The following is a 12,330-nucleotide window of genomic DNA, read 5'->3' on the forward strand; positions in this document are numbered from 1 at the left end:
TACTAACTGACTTTGTTATATTCCATAATTGCTGCTGATTAAAGTGTTAATTATGAAGTGGAATGTTTAATAGAGTCATCTTGTGGATTTTTAATACCTCTGTTGCCTGGTAATATTTACTCTTTATGTGCTATCTGGTAATTTGAAATTGAGAGAATTTCCCTTTTAACACTGAAAAGAACCAAGCAATTTAATAAGAAAACTTAATCCCACATAAAACGGGATTCATTTAAACAAAAACACAGTTTTGTTTAACACACTATAGATGAAAATCTTCCAGTTCAGTATTTTCTCAAAGGATATATCATTTGTAAAAGGTTTTTTCCCCCACTGAGGGAAGAAACTTACAATTTTCACATCTAGAATAATGATATCAAATAATCAGCAATGTTAAATAATAATTTACATAATACATCTTTCAACATGTTTCAGGTACAAAAGACAAGGAACACTTATGATTGAAATATGCAGGGATCTGCTTATGTTTGATTTGGAAGTAAATGTTTTAACATTAATCACATTGTAATCCAATTTTTTTCATAATATTAAAGATTTAAACATATATCTAGAGTAAATGTACAATCAAACCCATTGTACCTTGGGTTACAATGTAAGTAAGCATTGTAATTCAAACATTGTAATTTAAACATTATAATTCAAATTTTGAATTATGATAGCTTAATTTTAATAGTTTAATCTTGACATCATGAGATTCATCTATTTCACACTGTTAACATTTAGTAGATTAGAGTAAAATGCAATTGGGGATTTAAAATAGGTTAATTTAAAAATAAATGTATAATGTATTGATATGTTTGCAAAACCTTCTTCAAGCCCTCTATTTAAAATGATGATTCATTTTCACTCCAAAAAGAGATTTTGATTTTGTCCCAAAAGGAGATAATTAGGTGAAACAATGACAAGTATCTACTACACATTTGATTATTTTCCACTGGTCATGGAAGCTGTCTATTGTAAGATATGAAACTGAATGAATTCAAGTTATTTAACATCTGAAACAAAAATATTTTTCCTTTAGTATTCCACATACAGAATATGGCATAATAGATAATTCTGGCTGCAGAGTAGAATCTTCTATCATATCCATGGGTACCGACACCCTTTGGCTCACTTGCTCTTCTATAAGCTCTTCAGATTTAGCTGTCCTCCTGGACTATAGTAGTTGGAGACCGCCTCCACTCAATGTTAGATACTAGGTGGGATACTCTGGTTGTCTGCTGGGTTCATCACCTCCTAGTTTGATTTTGTTGTTAGTTACTGTATTTCTTGTTTCTTAAGAGTTATATAGAATATAGAGCACTCAGAGGTTAAGGGTCAAACAGCATCACATATTAATTAATTTAATGCTCACTATGCAGCTTCTGTGGAAATCACAGCTTTGTTTACCCATGTCTTCTTAGAAATCCCTTGTTCCTCCATTCTGCTTAATAGCATGTTCACATTTTCAGTGACCATTAATAAAATAACATTTAAAAAGCTACTTCAATGAATTTTGATACTAATGGAATTAGAATCATTTTCTTGGTAATTATAAAGTCTCTCTCTCTCTCTCTCTCTCTCTCCCTCCCTCCCTCCCTCCCTCCGTTCCTCTCTCTCTCTCTCTTAGAAATGATGATGAATTTCCTGATTTAATCTTAGTTATGAAATTTTGCAAGTAAGTCTCAAATCTTGGTACAAATACCAGGATATACTCTGTAACTCCCAATTTAGTTTCCTTGTCTTAATTCTTTTAAAATTCAATCTACCTAGATGGACAGATAGTTACTAAAAGGGTATGCTATGTGACGGAAAGGAGAGGAGTAAAGAAATTAAAGGTCCAGAAAACCATATTTGATATAAAATGTCCATTCTACTTTTCTGGGGAGAAAACTATTCCAAATAAACCTATTTATTCATTTTATGAAACAGTCACAGCTCAATTGTATGTCAGTTTTATATAAGGATGAACACATGTTTTGCATTTTCAAAAAAGTTATTCATCCACCTGTTCCTCGCACTATTTACCTACATAATTCTATTTCACTTGCCAATCCTAGAGGCTGGCTATACACAGTCTAATAAACATACAACCACTATTACAAGAATCATAAAATTGGCCAAAATGTAGTGTTTTAGATAGGATATTGCTGCAAATGAAAATTCAGAAATAATTTAGTTCTCTTTCCTCAGTTAACGCTATTTAGAAATTGATATTTTCCCATATCTGTTCTAAATGTAATCTCTTTAAAACATTCTTCACATTAAAAGTTCAGAAATTTTCAGGAAAGGTCAGCTTCCTATCTTTTCCTCTGGCAATGAAGGATTTTTCTTATTCTCATTAGTTTCTATTATCTAATTCCTTACTATATTATCTTCTCACAGTTTGTTACTCTAGGCTTTATAGCTCAGTATATAATCAGCTGAAGTAGAGAGTGATACTGAGAACAGAATAAAAATGAGCTAATTATGAAACTTGATTCTGGAACAACTGACATTCATCGTTCCATCCAAATATCAATTCAATATGTACAAAAAATATATAATTTCCACAAAATAGACTCCTGGGAATACTTTACTACTGCTGCTTATCATCCATACTGCAGAGTAGTTTGTTCCCTTCAGAATTTATTTCCATGTTTTAAAGTACTGTTTATTTTTAACAACATGATTACTTCCTTCTATAATTTCTTTCCATTTGGCTCCATAACTTCCAACCCTTCAGCTTCCTAAGCCAAGAGACTACTGGCACCAAGACTAGTTCGTCAACAGAATTATGACGGTTTTCAGGATTCAATGCTCCATTGTGTTAGGCACATAATGCAGTAACATCTCATTTAGAAAATAGATAATGATATGAATATACTTTGTGGCTTACTTTGCAGTAAGCAAAGTAATTGTTGCACCCAATCATTGCATTAAATTTTTACAAGTAATTCTTGAATTACAAAGGTCATTGAAAAAGGGAATGTTCTTGCTAAGTGATGGAGTCATAAAGCATGTTTTCATGTGAAATCACTAAATTACAACAATCCAGGTTGTCCTGGTTGTTGCCATAATCCCAAGACTTGTGTGACATTAAGTGAGAGAGAATCCCAGGTAAAGAATTGCTCAGGGGATTGTGGGTGAAAACCAGTCAGATGTTTAAAGCAAAAATCATGGGGTACTTCATCTTCACCTGGTGTGATCAATTCTTTATCTTTCTTGCTCTTTTCTGCACCATTTCTACTGTTACTATAAGTTACTTCATTTTAGCTTGCTTTTTTTTTTTAGCTTCTGTCTCCATCTCCTTTATCCAAACTGAATTCTTATATTTGGCAGGTGGGACAATTTTTCCATAGCTGTGCCCAGAAATACACTGGGTTTTTTTTTCTTTATCAGTTGTTGACTGGAAACTAGAGATCCTTCCTATAGTGTGTATGTCACTTGATTTTCTTGACTATAGTTGTTATTTTCTGCTTTATTAATTCCACTGCTTTCTTGATCTTCCTTGTCTCTAGGTGATATTTCTTGATCAGGTATTCTTTGTTCTTCTTGCTTTTCAGCTTCATTTCTTCCATTTGTTCTACCTTGTTTGCATCTGATTTTATCAAGCTGATGTTATTTTCCAGCCTAATTTCCATTTCATTTTTACTTTTTTTTCTTGCTTCTTGATTTTACATTCAAGATCTTCAGTTATAACTGTAGCTATACATAAGTTGGTTTGTTTCTTGTACTGAGCTGGTGTTTTAATATTGCAATGCTGACATACTTGTGGTAGCTGGTTTCATTACAGGCAACATTATTCTGTTTTTGTTTTTGTTTTTTTTGTATTGTCCTAGATACTCAGTTGCTCGGTTACTCTTTGTTTCAGTTCCTCTTCTTTTTTTAATTAGAGAGTTTTGCTGTTGACTGAGAATTTTGCCTCTATGCAGATTTTCTAAGTGCCATCCAAGATTATTTTGATATGGCATCCAGCGTGCCAGTAACCACAGCCAGTTTATCCATAATTTTGTCTTCTCAACCACAGTTAAATCTGGTGGGTTATAAACCAACACTTTATCCATTTGTATTTGTATTGTATTTTAACTTGCTCATTGTCAACTACTTTTTTAGTTCTATGTTCCCATTGATTTTTCATTACTGGCACATGATAATTTTTACAGATATTCCAGTAAATCATTTTGGTGGCTGTATTATATTGTTGTTTATACCAATTTATGTCCAGTTTAATGAAAAGAAGGACTAGGGGTGACATGATAGCAGTGTTCCGATATCTTAAGGGTTGCCACAAAAAAGTGGAAATTAAGTTATTCTCCAAAGCACCAGGGCAGGCAGGGCAAGAAGCAATGGATGGAAACTAATCAAGAAGAGAAACAACCTAGAACTAAGGAGAAATTTCCTGACAGTTGGAAGAATTAATCAGTGGGACCTTGCCTCCAGAAATTGTGAATGCTCCAACACAGGAACTTTTTAAGAAGAGATTGGACAACCATTTGTCTGAAATGGTATACAGTTTCTTGCCTGAGCAGGGGGTTGGACCAGAAGACCTCCAAGGTCCTTCCAACTTTGTTATTTTAGTCTTTCTTAACTTCCCAAGATATTATATTTTACTTTTCTATGGTGCTTTCTTTTAATGAAACATTCTCCATTCCATGCAGTAAATTAGGAGATGTTGGAAAGTATATCTGGATGCAATTCTGAATTATAGTGGTCTTAATGGGATATGCATTAATGTACTTTCCAGTATGCATTCTGGCATAACTAACAGTTAGATCATAACTTTCGAATCAGGGCATTGGCTCAGAAATGCTATCACAGAGCCAAATCCAGGAGGCTCATAAGCATCATTTCTCGCTTCCATAATTACTAATTGTGGTAATGAAAGGAAAAGAAGCCATATTCAAATTTTAAAATGTGACTGAAGAGGCAGTAGATCAACATGAACAAGCTTAACTGTTGAATAGTTAGGTGCATGTTTTGGCATTTCTCAAATATGTTAGTTAGAGGCTGAGGATTCAACATTGTTGATCTGGTGTATAGTCACATGAAAATGTAAATTGTCTTTTCCTCCATAAGCCTTGAGGGAACCTTTTATGATAATTTATTTTGTGGAATGAATACACAGCCTGGGTAAGCTCTGACTTAGCATTTACATCTTAAATAATGCTGCCTCCGTTATATCAGATGCTGCATATTCATTTTATGTTTTCACTAAGCAGTTAAAGTAAATGGTTGTATGGATTAGTGCAGCTAGACCGAGTCAGCTTTTGATGTGTTATTGAAATATTGCTTGCCTGAGCAATTTGCAGTCAGAGGGCAAGAATAATTCTAATGAGGTCAATTAGCATTTGGAGTTCTTTTTAAGTAGCTTTAATTAAGCACAACCTTACAGCAAGGACATGTGTGAGTTCCCCTCCCCAGTCTCTTTGTTAATATGATCTCTGGGAGAATTACTGGAGTGAGAATTTTCCCCTCCCAATTGTTTTGTAAAAGATGTAGCTGAGCTTCGTAGTCTGCTCTCTTAAACAAAGAACATAACAAAAGGACAATAGCATTTTCCTATGAGCCTTTACATTTAGAAGGATGGTCAGCAGACCATGCCATCAATCTGACACATGCAAAACTATATTAATGTGAATTCAAATTGATGCTTTTTGTTTTGTCCGTGTGTGTGTGTGTGTTTGTGTGTGTGTGTGTGTGTGTGTGAGAGAGAGAGAGAGAGAGAGAGAGAGAGAGAAGAGAAAGAGAGAGAGAAAGAGAGAGAGAGAGAGAGAGAGAGAGAGAGAGAGAGTTTGTGTGCATACATGCACATTTATGTATTTCTATATTTCTTTTGGGTTGCAATGCTCCATTTTGCTTCTTTAATATTCTCACTGAATAAAATGATGGGGAGGAATCATGACTAACAAATTTATTTAGCGATCAATTCCAACCAAAGGCCATAAGAAGAACCATATAATTGGAAGGAAGGAGATCAGATTCAGCTCCATGTTCCAAATCAAAGCATCTCCAACAGATTATCCAGCCTTTATAGCAATATATGCTGAAGGAGAATCTGTGTATGAAGTTGAGGCAAGCATGGGATGGGAATGGAAGAAATAGCAGGCAAGTCAGTGGACAGTTTATCTCATAAGTAGCTATGCTGGTCTTAAATTGTAATAAAGAGTTGAGTTAGTTGATAAATAGCAACACAGTTCAGGTAGGCGAAAATCTGAAGGAAAAAACCTATCTTAATATTTTAAAAAAGACTCCCTCTTAATTAACACACTATTAATAAGAGTGGTAAATTCCTATTAGTTTCCAAGTATTAAAGAAATCTGTGTAGTTTTTGCTTCTTTAATCCTGCCCTGCCATATAAAGCTTGGGAACGTATTAAATAATTCATTCTACTATCAAACTGGCAATTTGTATCAACAACAGTATAGGTTGTGCACAATTATGGAGACTGGCCCAAAGGGACCTTGTGAACTTCTTTGGCGGAAGATCCTAGTCCAAACCCTTAAATGCATAGTCTACTTTTTTTTCCCCACCTACACATTTTTATTGATTGAATTCATATTATAGTTTGCAATTAAATCTTTCTGAAATGTTTGAAGTCAGCTGTAGTAACTCAGATTGTTTTGTTTTTCTTTGTGCAAAGAAAAGCTATGAATATTCTTAACAGTTTATCAAATATAACTGATTTTCAGATACCTGGAAGGAAACCATTTATCTGCTGTGCCAAAGGAACTTTCTACGTTCCGACACTTAACATTAATGTAAGTATATCAACATTTCATGTCAGCAATAATATAAGAATACACAAATGTTGCAGCATAGGGTGTTGCAGTGCAGTTATAGCTTGATTGCCAGATACTTTCATACAATGTTTGAGGAAACACAAAAACATTGCTTGTATTGTGAGATACATTTTTTTATGGGAATGCAGTATACACACAGACACAAAGACATGCACACACTTTTAAAAGAGATAATCAGTAAATTACTACTTTGAGATTTTTGAATACAGTTCTATTTTTTGGTACCAATCTTCTATTTATCACATATAAGTAGAGAGCAAGCATAACACCTCAATTTTGGTAGAAACAATCATTGATAGAGCTTGCTTATTTCTACTGTTCAATATTGTGTCCAATTCAAATATATATAACTTTATCTTAAATTCCAGTTTAGGTTTAAATTTTACAAAAAATAAGAAAATTCTTTAAATTATTTTATGAATGTCATTAAATAGGAGTTTAATACTAATTTATCTCATTAATTTAAAATGTTTTATATGGTAGCATTTTATTATTTTATAGCTGGGAGATTACCCTACCAAGCCCAAGTCAGTGTGCCAGTTAAAGAGACAGCATTTTCTTCATATAATTCTTTTCGTGTCTTTATATAATCAAGAGGGAATTGATTGCAAACTTAATTAATAGAAGTCTACTTTAAATACAAGGAGTTTGTAAAATGAGCCACAGCGATCATCTACTTACAAGCATAAGTAGCATCTCTATTGTTTAGTGCCTTCCCTAGAAAAGTTTGTGAAGTATCTACCGGTACTTCTCACAATTTTTACTTCTGGTTTTATGCCCTATTTGGTTCTAGATTGTAAAATGGCTTGATATTTATTATATATTTTTATATTATATTTTATGAATTATCCTGAAAGCTGCTTGCCTTAGTGTAATCAATGAATCTTAAGTAATATTTTTAAAAAATATGTAATTATAATCCCCAAGAATAATCTTAGTTGATAGTTTGCTTTGAAGTAACCTGTTTATGCTTTTGGTATTGCTCTGAATTTAAGACAAGTTCTGTTTTCATTGCATCAATGAATACTATGTGTATTTTTTTCAGTGACTTGAGCAACAATAGTATCAGCATGTTGGCCAATTACACCTTCAGTAATATGACACAGCTATCAACGCTGTAAGTACCCAGTGATTCTGCATAACTTCTAATTATTATTTATTGTAAAGTAAGTTCCATTAACTAACAAGTATTTAATTTTCTATGTTAATATATTCTACTCTGCTCCTGCTCCAGTTACTTGTTGCAAAGTAATATAAGATGTGGTCTTTTATTCCCTTAGGATCCTAAGCTACAACAGGTTACGGTGTATTCCAGTCCATGCATTTAATGGCCTTAAATCTCTCCGAGTGTTGTAAGTATTGCTCATTCACTGTTGTGGAGTTAAATTTTAAAAAATGACAGCAAAATTTCTAAGGAGTAGGTGCTTTCCCCTGATGCTCTGTATTGTAGCCATTTCTAGTCATTTACACTTTTCTATTTGTATCAAGATGTAAAGTAGCCTATAAATGTGAATTTAGATGTTAACATTTTGTGAGTGATTCGATGCCTTAAGATGATTTTTCATTTTGGAATTCCTTCTTTTTTTTAAAGGCTGCTGTTAAAATATAGGCTAACCTATTTGACTAAGACATATTTTTGAAGGAAGACTTTTCCATTGTAACTTGCTCATTAATCACTTTGACATATTCTTGGATTTAATGTATTCATTCCATACTTCAAGCTAAAATTCTAATTGAGATTCTGTTCTAATTTAATCATATGCAAGACGTTGGGAAAAGTTTGATCTCTTCCATTTCTTTTTTACTTCTTCCATTTTTCGAACTTTTGTTTTTTTCTATAGTCAAATGTGACTATAGGAGACATTTTGTTAAATGTTTCTTTTGGGGAATATTGAATGTAATGGTATTTAATAATTCTTTCAAGTGATTCATTTATAATTACTTTTTATACAATATCATAAGCATTACTTAGGATGAAGTCCATGTTTACTTCATCATTATAGGCAAAAACATAATGCTGAAGATCCGTGTAAAAAAAAACATTGGCTACCTATATTTCTTTAGAAGATCTACTTAATAATATATTGAAATAGGTGTTTGCTCAGAGAAAATAACATGCCACTCTTATATTTCTGTGCAAAAGTTAAATGAAGCATGAATGAAACTCTCTCTTTCTGGGCTGTGTGTATTTGGAAGCCTCCAGTTTCATTTGATTTATTATGGTCTACAAAATTCTAGTGTCAGCGACAACCCTTGCCACATGTCATCTACGTTGTTATTAAAAATCAATTCTCCTGGGGGAGGAAGTGTTTCCAAGCGACAGCATGCAATCTGTTACTGTCATTTATTTATTATCAGAATTCCCAAGAGAACTTCAGTTAGAAATAATCAGCAAAAGCCTATCCAAGTTTTTGCACCTTTTTTTGGAAAGGACACATAGCTTGAAATCTGTCTAGGTTTGATGTGCAGTTAACAGATCTCTTTTATGCATGAGCCCCTTCTCTAATTGCTTTCCTTCCTGGGAAATTTTCCCTATTGCTATTAAATAGGAAAATTATCCTATCAGTCAGAATATGTCTCTGGCTACCAAACATAATAATCAGTGTCATAACATATGCCTTGTTTCAGTAACTTAAAGTCTTAATTCCTCTTAGCGTATTTTTACATGCCATGTTTTAAGGTGATTTTTTCCATGCATAGATTAGGTTGGGATTTTTTCTTTCAACCATGCACTATGCAGAAAATACATGTAAAACACATGTAAAATATACATACTTTAACAATGATGAAATTGCTTCTATGTCCCTATTGAACACAAATTCTGTGATTCAGTGTGTGACAGTATTTTGCAGATTTGGTTCCCTTTCCAGTAGTTCAGGTTCAGTTCCCAAATTCAGCTTTTCAAGGATTTTACTATTTATTTTAGAATTTCATAAAAATTACAAAGCATATTTGCAGTTCAGCAGTTAGGAAGCTAATACAATATTAGTAAGAAAGGTGCTAGTGTATTCTATTGTTTATATTCTAAACCCTCAGGAACCATTTTTGTTGAATCCAGCAGTTATACAGACACAATACATACAAATTTAAAAAATTAATCTCCTCCAGAGAGCCAAAATCACATAAGCACATAGGAAAGGATATGGTCAAAAAGCAACAAGCTTTGTAATTTTTACTATAATTTTTCTTACTATCATTTTCAGGTGCTAAAGCTGGACTTTGCACCAACTGTTGATTAGGGCAGATTCTACTCAGCATGGTAATAATTGGCTGAATAGAAATTCTGGAAAACATAATTTCAGTATATTTGGTAACGTCTGATAGCACTGTATTTATTAGATGGAATAGTAGATACTGGCAAAATGCTGTCACTAACAATTTTCTCTAATACATTTGTTTCAGAAAAAACAAAAGAATAAAAATGACTATTTCCCACTTGTCTAGATCAAGGATTGAATAAGTTTCCAGAATGAGTCACAATCATGATTCCCAAGACAATTGTTGTCATGTTGTCTAATTATTCTAAATTGCTTATTCAGATTCAGTTATGTTCTTTTTTTTTTCTTTGAAAAAGTCACTGCTACTCTTTATTAAGGGAGCCATTTTGGTCTATTGATAAAGGTAGTACGATAGAATTGGTGTATCTGTATGTTCCAGTCCCACTTTAGGCATGAAACTAGTTCAGTGATCTCACTATCCCTAGGATAAGGCAATGGCAAACCATTTCCATTAACATTGACTCAAAGGCACACGCATACAAATTAAAAAGCTATAAATAAATAAACACACTACCCCTTTCTTATTAAAGAAAAATAGCAAAGAGTCTGTAATACTACCGTTTCCTATATTTCCATCTTTATGCAATGATAGGAGCATGGTGGCTTTCATGGTTATGCTGGATTGGATGTTAGCACGCCTCTGTTCGAAACCCAAGTGCTGGCATGGGGTGGGGTGAGCTCTTGTCTTTCACTCCAGCTCCTTCCAGGGACATGAAAGGAGCCCCAAGTTGGCCGTTCTGGGCAACGGTGATATTACCAGCTAATCCTTTCACCCCAGAAGTACCTCAGTTGCATCACATCTCATTGCATCACATTGCACTCGTGTTAGAAGCACCTGGGTAGCATTACGATGCGATACAATGCTTCCTTGTAAAATCTTTCTTGGACAAAATAGTGGAGAACATGAACTATATTGCTTATAGTTATTTAGTCAATAGGTATCAAAAGCTATCTTAAACTCTTTTTGTATCGTAACTGTATTCAAACATAATATTACTTTTTCTTTTCCTAGAACGCTTCATGGCAATGATATATCCAGTGTCCCTGAAGGGTCTTTTAATGATCTTGTGTCACTTTCCCACCTGTAAGTATTGTTATCCTCAAGAGATTATTATTTCTGTACAAATGGGAGATTGCTATGTGAGTTTTGTATAGCTACCTCATGCCACAATTATCATTATATGTATTTTATTTAGATAAATTGTATTTTCCAAGCAAATGTGAAAAAAAACTTTACCTTTTGAAACCTTAATCATCAAAGAGAAAATAGATCATTTATTAAGTCTACTTATCTCAAAATTAGACTCCAAAGCAAATTATCAGCAAAATATGAAAAACTTATTTTAACCTAAATGGTTAAAATGGTCCTATATGAATAAATGATCAAGCAGGCACATGCTATTGGTTCTTAATTTGCCAAGTAGTAGCATTATTGGTTCTTAACTTTCCAGAATATTTTTTCCCTGTTTAAATAGGATTGGTCTCCACTTCTTCACTCCAAGGAGAATAGAATTGACATTGCTAGAAAAAAAAGAAAATAGAAAAAAAAGGACAAGTTAAAAGCCACGTAGGGACATATAGTTGCTGGAAAGATACCATCACGATTATGCTTTATGAGCCATGTTATATTATAGTTTCTTCACACCCCATTTAGATTCCTATATTTCCCATTTGCTGTATCAGGGTATTTTGGGAAGAATGGCATTCTGAGACAGTTTTCCAAATAATATAAGCCCAACAAGGAATTAGTGTTAGCCTATATTATATCTATTCACTTTTAACCCCATAGTGATCATGGAAAGGAATGAAAATACATGTTTAAATTTATAAATATTTCATCCTTTTTTAAACTTGTGTTCATTGCTTAAATAGTATCTATTTTTTAAAATGAAAATATAAGTTATTTGTGCAGTACGATACTTACTAATAAACAACATGATAATGCTTTATCAAAGATCATGTTTGATGGCATTATTAAAGTCAAAATCATTTCCAGTTAGTTTAAATTCTACTAAAAATAAACATACTTTTTCACATTCACATTCACGTAATTGATATATGTTTGTGTTTACATATGTATACCTCTCTACTAGGTGAATTTATAACTACTGATTAAAATAATAGCCTGTAAAAAAACAAACCCTATTTTATAAAATTAATTGATCCAATCAGCACATCCACCATTCTTTCTCAACACAAAAACTACTGTGTATGGAACACAAAAATACTACACACATCTACTGTTAACTCTTTTTTTAGAGAAACTACAAAAA

At 33.0% G+C, this 12,330-nt stretch overlaps 1 protein-coding gene across 1 annotated transcript in view; it reads left to right on the forward strand.

Annotated features, from left to right (window-relative positions):
- Positions 1-12,330, forward strand: part of SLIT3 (slit guidance ligand 3) — a 502,670-nt gene that overhangs the window by 405,280 nt on the left and 85,060 nt on the right. Inside the window, exons 21-24 of the mRNA XM_070934106.1 lie at positions 6,669-6,737; positions 7,825-7,896; positions 8,060-8,131; positions 11,070-11,141. Of these exons, the coding sequence (XP_070790207.1) occupies positions 6,669-6,737; positions 7,825-7,896; positions 8,060-8,131; positions 11,070-11,141 (285 nt within the window). The remainder of the gene's footprint in view (positions 1-6,668; positions 6,738-7,824; positions 7,897-8,059; positions 8,132-11,069; positions 11,142-12,330) is intronic.

Source organism: Pituophis catenifer, unplaced genomic scaffold (genome assembly GCF_029215685.1).
Source record: "Pituophis catenifer annectens isolate HBS135680 unplaced genomic scaffold, rPitCat1.0.hap2 SCAF_2, whole genome shotgun sequence".
NCBI classification, from domain to species: domain Eukaryota; kingdom Metazoa; phylum Chordata; class Lepidosauria; order Squamata; family Colubridae; genus Pituophis; species Pituophis catenifer.